General features: G+C 55.9%; 1 protein-coding gene across 2 annotated transcripts in view; it reads left to right on the top strand.

Moving 5' to 3' along the window:
• The window catches only part of LOC111142656 (G protein subunit beta 1 like), a 60,913-nt gene that overhangs the window by 31,796 nt on the left and 10,920 nt on the right, over positions 1–18,197 (top strand). For both annotated transcript variants that reach the window (XR_002640278.1, XM_022495971.1), the window contains exons 5-7: positions 1,579–1,741; positions 6,508–6,606; positions 11,498–11,713. Coding sequence is in view for 1 of the 2 variants with exons in the window: in XM_022495971.1 (XP_022351679.1) it covers positions 1,579–1,741; positions 6,508–6,606; positions 11,498–11,713 (478 nt within the window). In the remaining variant the exon portion in view is untranslated. The remainder of the gene's footprint in view (positions 1–1,578; positions 1,742–6,507; positions 6,607–11,497; positions 11,714–18,197) is intronic.

Genomic DNA, 18,197 nt, shown 5'->3' with positions numbered 1-18,197 from the left:
GTGTGTGAGGTGTGTTTGTGTGTGTGTTTGCGTGTGTGGGTGAGGGGGGTGTGTGAGGTGTGTTTGCGTGTGTGTGTGAGGTGTGTTTGCATGTGTGTTTGCGTGTGTGGGTGAGGGGGGTGTGTGAGGTGTGTTTGCGTGTGTGAGTGTTTGCGTGTGTGAGAGAGAGGTGGGTGTGTGTGTGACTGTGTGTGTATTTCCTGGCTCTGCTGAGAGGGCCTGGCGGCAGCGGCATCTCACAGCAATAACCACACCAGCGCCCAGACCTTGGTTTGCAAATATCTCTCTGCACTGGAGGGAACAAGGATTCCTTGGAGAAATGATTCTGGGTCTGGAATATCTTGCTGATGGACACGTGTCAGAAGGACTCTGAGCCAGCTCAAAGGGGGTCCCGCTGGCCAATCTGGGATGGTTTGAGCACAAAAATAAATAATGGGAAGTGTAGATGACAGCCCACTGAGTAATACAGGAACACGCAAATCCAAGCTGATGGAAACAGAGAGAACAGAAGGCGAGGGGAACACCCATTCTTCCTGTAGGATGGCGTCTCGTAAATGGAGGAGGTGGTGGGCGTGGGAGTCCCATTCCGGTCTGATGTCTCTGTAAAAGTATTTGCTTTTAACTCAAGTGAACACACTTTTCCAGAACTCCGCAGATTGGCTATCTGCCCTCCTCCTGGGTACAGTATGCAAGACATTTTTCACAGTCTGCAGTCCATCTTGGGAGCCCAGCACCCTGATTGTTTCCTTAACTTATACACACTAAAGTTTGCTCTTTGTGAGTTGTTCTGTGGGCTTGATGATGGCCACCATCACGGTGGTGCGCCCCCCCACCCCCCCGCCGCCACATAGGGCTGTCAGCACCCTGCAGAGCCTCTGTGCTGCCCCCTGTAGACGGGAGCCCCAGTCCCCCACCTGCCGTCATGCTGTCCCAGAAACGTGCCAGCAGGGGAATCATGCTGTAGGTGGCCTTTTGGCTCATAGCAGAAGGCATCCGATATTCCTGTGGGTTGTAGCACGTGTCACAGTTTGTCCCTGTGTGTCACTGAGTGGAATTCAGTGGTGTGGAGGCACATGGTTGGTTCCCCAGCCTCATACTGAAGAGTCGCGTAGAGTTTGGGCAGTTAGGAACAGAGCTGCTGTTTGTATACAGGCTTTTGTGTGAATAATTAAATTCACTTGGGCAAACTCGTGAGGGTGGGATTGCCGGGCCATCACAGTTAATTCACAGAGGGAGGGAGGAGGGTGAACTCACACTTTGGCAGCACAGGGAATGGCAGGAAGAGCCCGGGAGGCTGGTCATGGGGCATGTGTCGCAAAGCTCACTGGCACATGGTTGATGGTGCCCCTGTGGGATGGCCCATGAAGGTGTCAGGCCTCAGGCATCTTGGATACAAAGCCCTTCCTTGGCTGAGGTGCCCTCAGCCAGGTAATGCATACCATCTGGGCCCCTCTCTGGAAGGTGTCCCCTGCCTTTCTTCAGCATCAGGCTGGCTCCAGCATGCTGGCATTGGTCCAGGTGGGATACCCGGTCTGCTCACCTTGGAGGCTCATGGCCTCTCTCCTCTTGGTTTGGCAGTCAGGGCCGGGACCTGAAGTTGCGCCTGTGGGACCTGGCAGAGGGCAGGAACGCCGTCGTGGACTCTGTGGCCCTGGAGAGCATGGGCTTCTGCAGGAGCTCCGTCCTCGCTGGGGCTCAGGAGCGCTGGATGCTGGCTGTGCCGGGGAGAGGTAGTGACGAGGTGAGTGCCAGCCTGCCTGGCGCTTGGCTTCACGAGCTGCTTGCACTTGGTTCCCCATCCTGAACACCTATTAGGGGATCGCTGTGCCTGCCCCAGGAGCCCCATGGAGTGCCAGGCTGCAACTCCAGGGGCCTTGGTCTGGCTGCTGCCCCAGTACCCAGTACTGCACGGCGTGGGGCTTGAGACCATCAGGAGTGCAGGGGCAGAGACTGCCTGGAGAGGTCCTCAAAGGACTTAGGAGCAGGCATGCATGGTGGGGAGTCTCGGGCAGGCCAGCAGGAGATGGTGGGAGAGAAATCGTGGCCTTCTGGTAGTCTGGGCATCAGGGGCAGCCTTTTGGGTTGCTGAACTGAGTTCTGGCATGAGAGGCCTTGATCCAGACTTGGAATGCTGAGGGTTGGGGGAGGCTGGCACTGGGGTAGTAATTGCAGAACAGAGGGTGCAAGTGAGAAGGGAACTCAGAGAACGGGGCTCCAGGTGGGCGTGATGGAGCCTCGGCGGTGACTGTCAGATGGAGCTCAGGCCAGAGTGGGCAGCATGTCCACACCCCCAGAGGCAGAAGAGGCAGAGTCCGCCAAGGGGAACAGGTGGTGGGAGGGTAAGGTGGAGGATGAGGGTGTGGCTGGAGGGGCCAGCACTTGGGGAGCTGAAGGGAAATTCAAGAAGAAACCCAGGAGCAGCAATTGGACAGGCCTGATGAGTGTTGGGGGCATAGGCGCTCAGGGTCTGGGCCGAGTGTGGGGCGCCAGGGGCTCTGAGCCTGGGGCAGGGAGGGCCCGGGGGTGCACACATGCAGGGAGAGGGAGCCTCCTGTCTGCCGCCCACGGCCATGTCTCTCTGTGTTCCCTGCCGGCCCCAAGGGGCTGTGCGGCAGGCGGCGCTGGGCAAGGACACGGGGCCCCATGCCCACAGCAGCGAGGTTTGGCCCCTACCCAAGAAGACTCGTTTATCTTAAAGCAGATTCCGTTCATAAATAATGAGAAAGGAACAGGCATTTATTTGTTCATGATTGCGCTTAAATCGCCAATTAGGAGCTACATACACTTTTCTTGCCAATTTGCCAAAAACCTGTTAAAAGTTTTATGAATGTGAAAAGAGAGGGGTGTGCTTCCTCCTGGACAGCCAGGGCCAGGCAGCGCCAAGCCTCGCTCCTGCGCTGCACGCCGTAGAGCCCAGCTCTCCCCACTGAGGCGGGGATGCCCCGTGCTGCCTTCTGCTTCTCAGCCTCTCTGGGCCTTCCTGGCTGCACGTCCCACCCCCGGTGTCTGGCCCCTGACACCCAGAATGTGCTGCTCCAGGTTGTTTTTAACTGGCTTGCTGGCTCCCTCGTCGCCAGTGCAGGCGGCACCTGTGGTTTTCAGGAGCAGCCAGTCCAAGGACCTCAGATATCCTGGGAAAATGATTGTTTTCCACGTTCCCACCTGGAATCTGCCTGGATGGAATCTGCTTGGAAAGGCATTGCTGGCCTATGCCCAGACAACGCCCAGGGAGGACATGCTCCCACCCTGCTCGGCCATCTGGGTGGCCACGCTTGCCCAAACCAAACATTTTACCTTCTGGAAACTAAGGTTGCAGTCGAGTGCCACATGGAAAGTACACTGGTATCTGGAGGAGGCTCTGAGTGCAGGCGTCCAGGCCCTTGCCAGAGCCCAGAGCCCAGAGCCCTTTGTCGGACTCACAACGGCCCCTGGGCTTGCCTAGGTCCTTGGGCCCTGGGCTCCTTGCTCTCCTACACCCAGGATGTGGCTGTGGGTACTGCCACTCACTCTTCCTCCCATAGTGTCTTGCTGAGGCTTCGGGGCTGTCCTGGTTTCCCCCTCTCCTCCCCAAGCTGACTTGCAGGGTGACTCATCCCTACCTGAGTCCCTTGCCTTCACACCCCTCCTCACTGCCACCAGAGGAATCTTCCTGGGCCCACAGATTGGGAGAGGCCATCCCTCACCATACCTGTGTGCCCTTGTACCAGGCCATCCAGGGTGTGGGCCCATGCAGACTGTGTGTCCAGGGACTTCTGTTTCTTCTTGCATCCATCTCCCCATGAGCACATGTAAGCAATCAGGGTCTTCCCCCCAGGTCCCAACTACCCAGTCAGTATTTTTTTTTTTTTAATATACTTAAAAAAAAAATTTTTTTTTTTTAGTGGGAGGAGGGGTAGAGGGAAAGAAAGAGAATCTTTTTATTTTTTAAATTTTTTTAAAAAGATTTTATTTATTTATTTGAGAGAGAGCATGAGTCGTGGGCAGAGGCAGAGGGAGAGAGAGAAGCAGGCTGTCCACTGAGCAGGGAGCCCCATGTGGGACTCAATCCCAGGACCCCGAGATCATGATCCAAGCCAAAGGCAGACGTTTAACAAACTGAGCTACCCAGGCACCCATATTTCTTTAAAAATTTTTTAAAGGATTTTATTTATTCACTGATAGAAAGACTGCACAAGCAAGGAGAGCAGCAGGCAGAGGGAGAAGGAGAAGCAGGCTGTCGTCTGAGCAGGGACCCCGATGTGGGACTTGATCTCAGGACCCTGGGATGATGACCTGAGCTGAAGGCAGACGCTTAACTGGCTCTGAGAGAGAGAATCTTAAGGAGGCTCCACACTCAGCAGGGAGCTTGCTTCTCCCTCTCCCTCTGCCCTCACACTGCTAGCAGCTTTGCTGCTTTGCCATGTGTACAGGGCTGGGTGCCCAGGTGTCCCGACCCAGAGGAGCAGTTCTTTGTCTGTTCTATGGAGCATCTGGCCTCCCAGGTGAGCGTGCCCTGGCTGGGGCCCACAGGCTTCCCACAGTGTCTACAGCTGATTCTCAAACAGTAAGCCTGAAATTGAGTCGCTGGTACTCACTGCCAAGGACACAGAGGCTCCGAAAGCCCCCTCCCCTTCTCCTGGGTTTTCACCTGACTTCTGGGACATCCTTAGGTTCTGCTGTGTCTTGGTTGCCACGTGACTTTTCTTGCATGTCTTTTTATTTTGCTAGAGCTCCTCCTTGAGCCATCTTTGCTGTTCCAGGGGCTCCTAGCAGCCTCTTAGTTGACGACAGTAACAACCGCTCACATCACTGAGGGTCTTTTCTGTCTCCTTCGTGGGCAGTGAGGGCTGCGGGGGCTGGTATGGACACTGATCCTGCAGGCCCCGCAGACGCTGGGGGAGCCTGTATGTGTGTGCGTACGTAGGTGTGTGCCTCTTTGTGGGGACGTGTTTGTACTCTGCAGCGAGCCCCTCCCCGAGGACACTGCATGGGTCTCTGGGAAGAGCCCTGCCAAGAAGGTCCCCACAGCCTCAGCCTGTGGGTTTGCCACCCCCATGCAGGCCTGCAGCTGGGAGGACAGGGCCACCATGCCACTGGCTTTCTACCCTGCCTGCAGGGTGCCCTCGGACAGACCCAGCGTGCAGGTAGCAGATCGTGAGAGGACTCAGGACTTAATCTCAGGCCTTGGGCTGGTTCTCCCCTGTGGGTTAGTGAGAGCAGCCCAGCTCACACCCACCTGCCTCCAGTTTACTGGGTGCTGAGACAGCAGGCCAGCTGTCCCTTCAACGCCCACCACCCCTGCCCCAGACTCTTCATCTGCAAACCAGAAGATGTCCTCTTATTGGCGAGGGACGGTGTGGCTTCATAGTGGCTGCACACTGTCAGCTCAGCCCCTCTCACTGGCATCAAGGGGGCCCGAGGGCTGGTCGAGCCTTCCCATCATGGAGTGGCAGGCCTGCTTCACATGGAATCCCCTCTACCTCCAAGGACCACAGGAGGGGGCGCCCTTGTCCGTTTTTGCTGGAGATGAGGCAGTAGGGATGCAGATGGCGGGGGGCAGTTTCTGGGCGGCAGTGCTCTAGTGCCCAAGCCTGCTCCTTGTGACTGCAGCTATCCCCTGCAGATGGTATGGGGCAGAGCTTGGCCCAGCTCAGATGGACAGGCCTGAATGTGACCTGGCTGTGTGGACCAGAAAGGCACATCTTCCAGCCCGGGCACAGGAGGGCCTGCCCCTGCATTCAGGTGACACAAAACACCACTGTGATACCCAGTATAGAGGTGCGGGGCGTCGGGACCAGCCAGGCCCCAAACACAATTCCCCTTGGTGCACACGATGTTCATTTCCTAGACTTGCTGGTGATCCCCAGGGGTCCCTTGTGCATTTTTTTTTTCTTTTCTTTTCTTTCTTTTTTTTTTTTTTAAGATTATTCATTCATTTGTCAGTGAGAGAGAGAAAGAGCACATCAGGGGAGTGGCAGGCAGAGGGAGAGGGAGAAGCAGGCTCCCTGCTGAGCAGGGATCCCGGTGTGGGATTCTATCTCAGGACCCTGGAATCATGACCTGAGCTGAAGGCAGAGGCTTATATAACCGACTGAGCCACCATGGTGCCCGCCCCCACATGCACTTCTGTAAACCATCCGATGCACCTGAGATAGTTCAGAGTTGTTCACATGAAAGCCCACATCAGGAAAGAGAAGGAGGCAGAGATCGGGAGGATGGGTAAACTGAGTCAGTGCCCAGCAAGCCCCCTGCTCAGTGAAGAGGTAAAATCAGGAAAGGCCAGAGGTGGTGATGCTGGTGAGAGGGACATGCCGGTCACTCAGGAATGACGTGTGAGTTTCACAACGCCCAGCAGCGCCTGAACCCACGAGCCTGTGCGGCCTAATTAGGAGGCTCGGCTCCCAGGTTCCTCTGGGGAGCAGACAGAAACTCGCAGCAGCCTTGGCTAATCGCCTTAAAAGTCTCTTGTTTGTATAGCACAGGCTCGACTTGGCGCCTGCCCAAATCTACTTGTTTTCTTACCGTCAGGTTCAGATTCTGGAGATGCCATCTAAGACGTCAGTGTGCACCCTGAAGCCGGAGGCCGATGCCAAGCCAGGCATGCCCATGTGCCTGGAGCTGTGGCAGGTAAGGCCCAGCGCACGCCAACCACGCCCTGCCAGTCACGCCTTCCAGGTCATGAATCATGCCCCATTCAGGATTTGGTTTATTGTCAAACCACGAGCCCCCTGGGAGCCTGTATGCATGCTGCCTTCTGCAGCCTCAGTGTCCCCCCGGGGCCTCCTGCTGCCCCCCTGCCGCTGCTGCTTGTCTTACAAACTGCCCTGGGGCGGGCCTGGCTTATGCTGTCCTCTGCAGGGCGCCCCCCCCCACCCCCCCGCACCGGCCCGGGGAGTGAGGAGGGACAGCTGGGTCAGCAGAGCATCCCCCTCCTGCAGAGGGCCACGAACTCCGCTCCTCTTCGCACGCCCACGTGCAGCCCTGCACAGGGCTAGGAGGGAAGTGCTGACTAACCCTGCAAGCCCACTCGGCCACTGCTTGGCTGGGGATTACCTTCTGTGACTTTTTTGCCTCCAAGTCAGGAGTGGGCTTAACATGCTGACTTTCCCTGCGGCCACACTTGGCATTTCTGATTTACAGCCATTTCCTTCTTTCTTGTCTATTCTTTCTGCTTAGAGAGGGTCAGAAGACATCTCCTGGGGCTGGCAGCTGAAGCCTAGGACCAGGGAGTGGGTCACACTCCAGAGTCCTAGCAGCATGGATTTTGGCTCCAAGGCAAAGAGTGAGTCTTGGGAGGGATCCTCCTGGGCCCGCCCACTTGCCTCTACTAGAAGTCCCATCCCTCCACAGGGCACAGCCTCCTCCTGGCCAATATGGGACAGCACTGGCTCAAAGTGTACTACTGTTCTGCTTCTCAGGGCTGCTGCTGTTTGGGGCAACAGAGCTGATGATCTGGTGTGTTCACCTGGTAAGAATGCCAGGTAGCATCTTTGCTGTGACAGAGACCGCGGTAGATAGGTCCTTGACCGGTGCCTGCCTTGGAAAGCACGGCTTACAGCCATTTTCCCAGCTCTGTTCAGTTCACCAGCACCTTCTAGGAGCTACCTGAGCCTGCCTGAGATTGGGAGGAGGTGATCCTGCCTTGTGCCGCGCTGCTTGTTTGCACTTCTCCCAAGATGGGCTTGGGCACTTTGGGGATGTCTGTGGGGCCAAGAGGACCCACAGGGCCAGGTACGCCACCAGAGCCCTTGCCCCACGCTTTTCGTCCCTCCACGGACCTGCGCCTTCTTGCCATTGGTTTCCCCCTGTGCAGTTTCTTCACGAACATTCCAGTTGGAATTTGTTTCGATAAGCTGATTCCACCGCTCAGAGACAAGCCCACGGGGAGCTGAGCAGAGGGGTGGGGGTGGGGCTGCAAGATGACCGTGCTCCTGGCACCTGCAGGTTTGTGGCGGGGAACCGCCTGAGGTCTGGACGCCTAGGGCTGCGGTGTGGTGCTCACACTTCCGGGCAGGACCTTGCGGCTGCACCCGCTCACTCTGCTTCCCTGGAAACACTGTCATTGCGTAATCATGTAAAAATTCCAGCAGAAAAATGTATAGAAACGGGATGTACAAACTTGTTAAGGTAATTAATATAGTTGACAGAAGGACAAATCGAGTTTTTGTTAGTTGATACAGATCCAACGCAAAGCGTTCTGTTAAAAGAGAGTCGACATTAATTTGAAATGTCCTTTTTTTTCTCTTCAGACCTGAAGGTCCAGGTTGTAGTTTATTAATCTGAGTGTGGCAGAGGGACCTGACATGGTATTTCTTACTGAAACATTCAGATGTATTCTTCTTTTTTAATCCTTTTTTTTTTTAAAAAAGATTTTATTTATTAGGGAGAGAGGGAGAGAACACCAACAGGGGGAGGGGCAGAGGCAGAGGGAGAAGCAGACCCCTTGCTGAGCAGGGAGCCTGATGTGGGGCTCGATCCCAGGATCCTGGGATCATGACCTGAGCTGAAGGCAGACACTTAACCGACTAAGCCACCCATGTGTTCTGTATCCTTTTTTTTTTTTTAGATTTTTAAAAAAACTTTATTTGAGAGAGCATGCAAGTGGTGGGGAGGGGCAGAGGGAAAAGAGAAAGTAGATTCACTGCCCAGCGCCACACCAAGGGGATCCACCTCTGCACTCTAGGATGAAGACCTGAGCGGGAAGGCAGATAGACTGAGCCACCCAAGCACTCCAGATTCTTGTTTGGCTCTTCAAAGGGGCCGACTTGCATTGAATTAGGTTGATTATCACATTAAAGCTCAGGAATACTGATTACAGCAGCCCTGAGAACAGGCTTTCAGACCCTGGGCCTAGGGTCCCCTCTAGTGAGCTGGGAGCTCCCTACAGTACTGATCCCAGCAAGTGCTGTAGGCGGGGTCTGCCTGCTGGGGTCTCACCCAGTTAGGACACCCAGTGACAGAAGACACAAAGCAAGTCCTTCTGGCAACTTTAGGTCCTCGCCCCAGGGAGATCAGCCTGTCCCCAAAGGCCTGAGGCCATGAGACTGCTGTTCTACCTGTCGCGCCTGTAGCTGGGGTCCTCAGGGGCCTTGCAGCACGGATGGGGAGCAGCAGCCATCAGGGCTAGAGCTCAGTGCTTGGTCACCCTCAGCAACAGTGAGGCGAGCCCCTGCAGGTCGGTCTGGCTCCTATTCTGATAGGTGGGTGACTGGCATGCGGCCAGTGAACGAGCCGAGACGCTCAGAACCGAGAGACCACGGGCATGCTACAAACTTGGGCTGCAGAGACAGACCAGAACCAATGTGTTGGCACTGAGAGGAGCAGCGCCCTGGGGCGGCGGAGTGGAGGAGAGGCTGGGCAGAGGCAGGGTGGATGGGAAAGCTGGCGACAAGACAGATCACTCCCCTGAAGGGAACAGACCCAAGTGGGCCCCAGGTGAGCTCTTCAGAGCTGACCTCTTGGGTGGGACTGGGCAGGTCTGGCCAGGGGGTTCGCATGAGTTCCTGGTCAACAGACAGAGCACTGGGCTGTTCTCATCTGGCTCTCACCCTCCTAGCAGGGTCCAGATATGGTTGCTCATGGGGGAAGTCCCTTTCTGGAGAGGCACAGCGGCCTGAGATGAGGTACCTGAGCAGAGGGCCTAATCGCTTCTTCAAGCAGTCTATACGTGTCTGGAGAAAAGCCTTATAAATAATTTCATGCTGCACAAATAGTTTCCATTCAGGTAACTTGAAAGATACCAAAGTGGAGCTCTTCCCCATTACAGAACTGCAGAGAAAGCGTACCGACCCTGACGGGTTTGCATGGGAGGCCAGACGGAGGCAGGGATCACGCTCGGCTGCTCCCAGCCTTGATCCCTCCGTGGCAGCATCAGCAGGCGGGTGCACACACAGGGTTCATGGTCATGGGGCCCTTCTCCTAACTGCTTGCTCAGTCGGGCCCACTGGGGCGGGGGTCAGCCTATAAGAGGCCCTCGGGAGGGGCATAGGCTGCCACAGGCTAAGTGAAGCTAGGAGCCGTTCTTTGTATGTATGAACACGTATTATCATCAGAAAAAAAATGTCGAGCCGTTCCTGTGGATGTGCGGGAGATATCCTCCAGGCTAGCTGCCATCTCCTTCTGATCAAAGAGCCACTTTGCATCAGGCTCCCCCTGGCTCCCTTCACTAACCAGGGCCCCAGTGACGTACATCGCACCCTAAAGCCTCAGTTTCCCCTTCTGATACACAGAGAGAGCCCTGCTTCCAGGTGTAGAGGATATAGTGTCCTCTTGTTAGACACATGATCTGGTGCCTTTTGGCTGAACCCAGTCACCTTGCTTAGCCGAGCAAAGGTTCTTCTGATGTGTACAGTGTTGGGGCCTAGAGCCCCTCGGGGTGGGTGGAAGCACCCACGCAGCTCATAACGGGAGCTCCAGCAGGTGGGGAAGGAGAGGCTCCCTGGTGCCATCAGCCCGTGACCCATGAGGCCCAGGTACTCTGCTCAGTGTCAGCCTTGCCGCCAACAGGGGACTGACTGTTCTGGGAGTTGCAGGTGACCCAGGAAGCAGTCTCGCTGAGCAGCTCCAACCCCTCTGCCGCCAGGACCCCATTCTTACCACTGCATGCAGAGGCCAGGCCCACAGTTCCCGGAGGCTCAGCTGAGCTCCTGGCTCTTGGAAAATTCACTGGGGAGGGGGTGTGCTCAGTTATTTCTGACATTTGAGTGACACTGACCCCAGGCAGCTCAGCAGGAAATGCAGAGACGAGTGAAGAGCAAAAGGCATCGGCAGGCGTGTGCTTTGCCCCAGAAGCAACCTGGGTCCCTGTCCTGGAGACTGGGCACCAAGCACAGGGCTGCCACTTTCAGTGCTGGGGTGACACGGCGTCCCGAGGCGCTCCCCTGGAGTGGTTGCTGAGGTGAGATAAACGAGGCGTCTGTCCCGGGTGCAGAGCCCTCTGACCCGCGTCCTCATTCATCACAATAGCTCAGGGCCGGCAGAGCTCGGCTCACACCAGTCAGCGCCCTGGCGACTCACCAGGCCTGGGGGGGTGGGGGGCTTCCGCGGCGACATTGACAAAGCACAGAAAGTTCATTTTTCATTGAGATGGAGTTCGCGATTTCCTTTGGCTGGCAGTTCTAGACAGGTGACCGGCCCCACGAAGGGGTGGCCACAAGTCTCAGCCTGCAGAAAGGAGGCAGGAGGAAGCTGCAGCGCCCGTCCCGGCTGGCAAGCAGCAGTAGCCTGGCAGCGTGAGGCGGGGGCCGTGCCGGGCGACCTTGGGCTCGGCGCCCTCCAGTCTCGGTCTTCAGAGTGTGCCAATGCTGGCTCGTGCCAGCCTGGTGCCGCTGGTGTTTGCTCTCAAGGGGACACACGGAGCCTCCAAACTGTTAGGGCCATGTGGGGAACACGGGGAATCGGTACCTGGCTGGGCCACCTCCAAGGCCCAGCGGGGGAGGCCGCCCCTCTCCAGAGCCCCTTCTCCCCCAGAATGTACTGGAGCCTTCTTCGGGAGCTGACTGCTGTGCTGTCCCTGCAGGCCGACTCCAGTCCCCGCCCACTCCTCCTGGCCGGCTATGAGGACGGATCGGTGGCCCTGTGGGACGTCTCTGAGCGGAAGGTGTGCAGCCGCGTCGCCTGCCACACGGAGCCCGTCATGGGCTTTGACTTTGACTCCCAGAAGGCCAGGGGCGTCTCGGGCTCCGCGGAGAAGGCGCTGGCTGTCTGGAGCCTGGATGAGCAGCAGGCCCTGCAGGTCAGTACGCCAGACCCGAGGTGTCATTTATCCTGCTTTGCACTAACAGTCTGATAGGCTGAAACAATATTTAGGCATGAAGAGGAGTTGTTGCAGATCCCTGGCTAATTAATCACCGTGAGGCGGGGTGCAGGCCAGCCTGTCCGCGGGGCCGGCGCAGGAAGAAGGGGGCGTGGGCGCTTGTGAACCGTTCACATGGTTTGGGTTTCTCTCAGACCTCGGGTTAACAGCAGTCACGTCTTGTCCATCTAGAGAAAAGGCATGTAGAGTCCAGGGGTAGGCAAGTCCATTTGCAAAGACTCAGAGGAATTCGGTAGGTAAGGAACTGATTAATCAACCCAAACCAACCCAGTGTGGAGAAACCCATGGAGTCACGCCCCCCAGGGCAGTCTGCAGGCCAACCCCAGGGAAGCTGTTCCTCTCTGCCTGCCACGACAGGGAAGGGGTGTGAGTCCTCAGGCCAGAGCGGGGTGTTCCCATGAAGTCTCAGTGGACTTTCCCTTCCCACATGGCTTGTGGAGCACTTGGAGGCCAGGTCTGGGCCTGTGGCTGGTACTTGGCCTACAGTGGCCCAGCCTGCACCCTTAGCCCTGTTTGGGACCTTGGGGGTAGAGTTGGGGGTCGGGGAGCCTCCTGTCCAGGCCTCACATGAGGGCAGGTCCCAGGGGGGCTGCAGGTCCCAGGATGAGAGGTTTGATGCCTCTTGGCCCCCAGAGGGTGGCCTGGTGCACTCTGGCGTCTTGGGGTGGCTGAGGAGTCCCTATTAGCCAGGAAGCCTTGGAAGGAGGAGACTTGGCCATTTGACTAGCTCGTGGAAGCTGCGTGGAAGGGCAGCGCTCTAAACCCAGGTCTGGTTGGGGAATAGGGCCCCAGTTGGGAAATGCGTGGCCCTTGGGGAGACTGCCAGCAGAAGCAGCGGCAGGCTCGGCACCTGGCCTTACCTGGGCGCTCATCGCTGGAGTGCTGGAGGACAGGACTGCCCCTCTGTGTAGGAGCTGTGGGGGAGAAGAAGGCATCTCCCCTCACCAGGTGGTAAAGCCTTTCTTGCTAGCCTGGCAAGCCTGCTGTACCTCACACTCGCCTGGCCTGGACCCTCACAGACAGAGGAAAAAGATCTGGGCAGGCCAAGCCCCTGAGGCACGACGTGGGTTGGAGAGGGGCGGGGTGGGCCCCCAGGGAAACTAAGGGCGTGCTTCAGTGCCTAGCAGGTGTCACGCATCCTGGGTGCTACCCTGGGCAGGGGAAGGGGGTTGTGGCATTGCCACCAGGTCATCCCAAAAGAGGGACGGAGCCAGGACAGCTGGGGCAGGGGTCTTACGTGGTAGGTGAGGAGTCCTGGGGAAGACAGAGGCTGAGAAGAAACAAGGCAGCGGGGTGCTAGAGGGAATGGTGACGGACAAAGAGGCCCAGAGACGGACACAGCTCAGGCAGAGGGAGACCTGGGAAGGGCGCTTTCATGTTGAAGCTGGAATTGGGACTGGCATCCTAGAAAATGATCCAGAGCAAGTGACCAGCAGCGGCAGGGAGGAGCTGCCTACTGTCCTAGTGTGAGGCTGCCTGGTGTCTCTCCGGGTGGGATCAGAACAGGAACCTGAAGGTGGGAGTGGCTGGCCAGAGCCCAGCAAGAGAGGGGAAAGTGGGTCAGTGTGATATTAAGGGACGGGTACACATTTATGCTTCCTCAGCACTGCTCTTCCCCAGCAGATCAGCTTGTGGCAGTACATGGCCAACTTAGAGTAAAGGCAACTAGCTGTCTGTCTTTCTGTCCTTCTTTTGTCTTAGAGAGCCCATGGAGGCCCTGGGGGAAGGGGGGTTAGACAGGCCTCCAAATGGGGCCAGGCCTGGCTGTGGTGGGGCAGAGCTTCTCATGCCTCTGTCCCAGCAGAAAGGCCCCAAGCCCTTGGAATGGTGGACCTGAGCAGGAATGGGAGTGAATGTCGTCGTGATGGGTGTCATCTTTAAGACTGGGGCAGAGCCAGGCTGGTGCTGGGTCTTCCTGTCCTCAGCAGAGGAGGGCATCTCACTGGGTGTTGAGCCCAGCCAGGTAGGCCTTGGAGTTCTCTCTTACACCCCTCCTTCCTGTTCCTTGAGCCTGGTGGGGACAAGCCTGGGTCTCCACCTTCCCACTGTGGGTCCCGGGCTCCATCCCACTGTGGCTTGAATTTCATCAGCCTGACCTTGCAAAAGGCGGAAGACTCGGGGTGCTTCCCTGAGAACCCCACCCCAGACTGTAGTACCCCCAGGACCCCGGGAAGGGTCCCCTCCTGCCGACCTGGCCCAGATCTGCCTGGTCTCTGCCGGCTTGCTGGGGAAACAGCTGCTGGAACTTAAGACTTAAATTTATGGGGCACGTTCCAGTCCAGAGATGAACTTTTACTGTACTGATGAACTGAAAAGTTAAAGCACAGAGGATTATTAATGAATTTGAAAGTTAAAGCAGAAGGGGAACCAGGCACCGCGGGGTGGACGTGGTGGTTACGTGACGGTGTTACTCAGGGCTCTGGGCCCCACTCAGCAGCACACATCAAAGCAGGAGGACAGTGCCCCTCCCGCCGAGCACAGCCACTGAGAACGGCTGCATGTCGGGTTCCAAGTTGGCCCCAGAGGCCCTGGAGGTTTTCAGGTTGTGACACAAGGCCCCTGAGGAGGAAGTGGCAGGGGCCGGTGCCCACAGGCATCCACAGGCATCCTTGCCCCGAGGTCCTTGGTGCACCGTGCTGGCTCTCTGCTGCAGCTGCCTTCCCTGGCCCTTGAGCCACGTGGGCACAGATGGGCCTCACCTCACAACCCGCTGCTGGAGTCTCTAATGAGCCCAAATCAATCTCTCCCGGGCGGGCGCTGGGAGCAGAGACGCAGATGAGGTTTCCCGCAGCAGAGCGTGGGTAATGAGAACCAGATGGCGGCCGCGCCGCGTGCACATTCCTGGCACCTGAGGTCATGTGCTGTGAGAGCCACTAGTGGCCAGGGATCCCTCCGGGATGGGTGCGGCCAGGGACCGTGGCAGTGACCGGGAGCCTTGGGCCACCCTCCTCAGGACACTGTGGCCTCGGGGGCACGTGGCAATGCTGGGCCACTCACTTGCCTTCCAGAGGTGGCTTTTCCTCCAGCCTCCAGGGGATCGGGCCTTGGCTGTCGTCAGACACAGGTGGTGTGCAGACCTGCTCCTTCCTCCCACACTTGGGCAGGGCCCATGGCCTTGAAGCAGGGGCTGATTTACGGCCAGCAGTATTTTTAGGCCTTTAAGTAATATTGAACCACTCCCCGCCCCCCACCCGGGCAGCCTGGACTGGGAATCGGACCAACCACGCTTCCCCGAGGTGCACCCACGGCTGGTTGGCCAGGTGTCCGCTTGTCCTGCTGTGCATCTGCTGCCCTTTCTCCCAGTCCCCACCCTCTAAATTGTCAGCGGCAGGACCTGTGGACCTGAGACCAAGCAAATTGTGGACACAACTCAACCCCCCATAGCCATCTCAGGAACACAGCAGAATAAGCAAGGCTCTGGCAGCCGTGACCATGAACGGACCCTGTTGGACCCTCCTCGGGAGTCTCCTCCTCGGGAATACAAGCGCAGGATAGGGACTGGCCTCTCGTGGTTGAGGTCGCCATCAAAGCTTCTGCTGCTGCTTCTCTTCTTTCCTGCCAGGGGAGCCTACTTTCTGCCTTCACTTCGGGACCAGAGTCACTCCTGCCCCCGTGGGCAGCGCTGGGCATCTTCGCTCCTCCCAGGTAGTAACATGGCGTGGAAGGTGTTCTGTGCCCTAGACCCAGCTTCCAGTGTGTGAGAACCACGGCTCCGGGGTGTCTATGGAAATTCAAATTCCTCTTCCCCTTGCCTTTGGTTCTTGATGATCGTCAGCAAGAGCAGACTTGAAAGCAGCCCTTTTCTCCCTGGAAAATACTCCCCTATGGAATATGAAGGAGGTGACCCTGAAGCAGGACCCCACATGGGTTCCAGGGAGCCCATGGCTCCAAGCCCAGGGGTCCCCTGGCTACCCCTGGCTTAGGGCAAAGTCCACAGAAGAGAAAAGGATGAGGGATGGTGATGGTCATCAGTTCTCATTTCCAGCCCCGTGTTCTGGTCCGTGTAAGTGGAGAGGGGTTCAGGTACACATAGGATTTGCCTTCTCACCCATGCACAGTGGCCTTGGCTCTCACAGTCCTTCTCCAGCATGTGCCACTTGTTGGCCTGGACATCGTGGTGCCCCAGTTGGTGGGCCAGGTACTGGCCAGAGCCCTGGAAGAGTAGGAGGGGGAGTCCCTGATCATGAGATGTGGGGCAGGCGTGGAGGGGACTGGATGGGTCTCTGGGGGGCTGCCTGAGTGCTGATAGCACTGGCCAGGAGCCCAGGCCGTGCCACGAGGAGGCCGGGGCTGTAGTGAGCCACCCACATGCTACAGCTTAGACGTCATGCAAGTTTGCTGTCAGGTTTTGCAAAGGGTCTCATTGTAGAAGATCCTCCTTCTGCTCCTAGTGGAGAAAGAATCTGGATTGTGAATAGGCATTGAGCTGTCAGACTTGGGGCTTTTCTTCTCAAATTAGTTAACGTAAATGAATTGCGTTATTTTATGATTTCAAAATAACCACATAGTCTTAAAATAACCCGTTAGAGAGCCTGTCGATTTCCGTGTGGTGGGGCTCTGTCGGCCTCTCAGTAAACTAAGCTGCACCCCCTCCCCTGTTACCCCTCTCTGCTTATGGTGTTGGGGTATGGGGAGTCCCAGAATCAAGGCAGGCATCCCCTCCTCTCCTGACCTCTGGATAAGCTGGTAGGGGGTCTGTTTTGTGAGTGGCCATGGGTCGCTGTTTTCTACTGGGACAGGTGTTTTCTCTGCAAGGAAGGCTTGATTTTCTTCTTGGACTGATTTAGGTTTCTGGATTTGGGGGTGGGGGGAGTGGTAAGTTGCCTTTTTCTAAGAATTTGTCTCTGGGCATAAAAACCTTTAAGATATTTTATTTCTTTTTTTTTAATATTTTATTTATTTATTTGACAGACAGAGATCACAAATAGGCAGAGAAGCAGGCAGAGAGAGAGAAAGGGAAGCAGGCTCTCCACTGAGCAGAGAGCCCGATGCAGGGCTCGATCCCAGGACCCTGGATCATGACCTGAGCGGAAGGCAGAGGCTTTAAACTCACTGAACCACCCAGGTGCCCCCCCCTTTTTTTTAAAAGATTTTATTTATTTATTTGAGAGAGAGACAGTGAGAGAGAGCATGAGAGGGGAGAAGATCAGAGGGAGAAGCAGACTCCCTGTGGAACTGGGAGCTCGATGCAGGACTTGATTCTGGGACTCCAGGACCATGAATTGAGCTGAAAGCAGTTGCTTAACCAACTGAGCCACCCAGGCGCCCAAGATATTTTTCATACTACCCCTTTTTTAGTTGTTTGAAATGACTATGTAGACTCTACTGTATTTACAAAACTGTCCCATTTTTAATTTCTGATCAGTCTTATCTTTGTTGATCTTTAAAAATCTTTTTTTCTATCATGAAGAGTCTCTTATGGTTTGAAAGAAGAAAAAGAAAAAAAAAAGCAAAAAAAAAAAAAAGACAAAAAAAATCCTTTTCTGTTTCATCATTTCTGTTCTGATATTTCCCTTCCTTCCTCCCGTGTTTTCTGGGGCTTGGTCTGTTGCTCTGACTTGAACTGGGTGTGGAACCCACTTGTTCTCTCTGCTGACCGACCCCCAGTGGTAGCTGCAGCCTCTCTGCAGCCCTCTAGCTGCATCCCATGTTGGGAGATGTCACTGTCTTCATTCTGAGGGGGACCCAATTTTTGCTTGTTCTCTGACCACTGAACTGATCAGAGTGTTTTTATGTTTCCAAATGTTTGATTTTTTTCTTTCTCCCCAGTTTTTTTTTTTTTTTTTTTTTTTATTTTTTGGATTTCTAACTCAATGCCGTTGTGGTCGGAGAATAAGGTCTGAATGATATCAGCTCTCTGAAATGTGGAGGCCAGTCCCGTTGACATAAGTATTCCACATGTGTGTGGGAAGGAAGTGCTTCTCGTTGCTGGGTGCATGGCCGTCACTGCATGTGCTCAGGCAGCCGTGGGTGCCATGCAGTCCGACACCATCCGTGTGACTAGGCGCCTCGGGAAGGGGCAGGGAGACCCCAGTGCCAAGACACATCTTGGCAACTTCTCTGGTATCCTATGTGTTCTTCTGCATTTTGAAGCTGGCTTAGGAACATCCGGGTTTAGCACGGTCACCTTCCTGGGGAATTGAACCTTTATACTTTTGTGACTCTTGTTATCCCCAAGAAGGATTTTTGCCTAAAAGCCTGTTTTGCCAACTCTTAATGTGGTTCATGCCAGGTTTCTTCTGATTATACTACTTCCTTTTATAGCTTTAAAAAAAAAATCTTTTGCCTTCAACTTGTCTTCAGATGTAGGTATCTCTCTCGCAGAGTTGGCTTTGCACACGGATTGGGTCTCATTGCTGCTCTTTTGTACTATAAATGTTGCCCGGGCATTCTTATTCCTCAG

Source organism: Enhydra lutris, unplaced genomic scaffold (assembly GCF_002288905.1).
Source record: "Enhydra lutris kenyoni isolate GAN:26980312 unplaced genomic scaffold, ASM228890v2 scaffoldscaffold8, whole genome shotgun sequence".
NCBI classification, from domain to species: Eukaryota; Metazoa; Chordata; class Mammalia; order Carnivora; family Mustelidae; genus Enhydra; species Enhydra lutris.
Note: the sequence above shows the minus strand (reverse complement) of the source record. Positions and strands in the feature narration are given on the sequence as shown.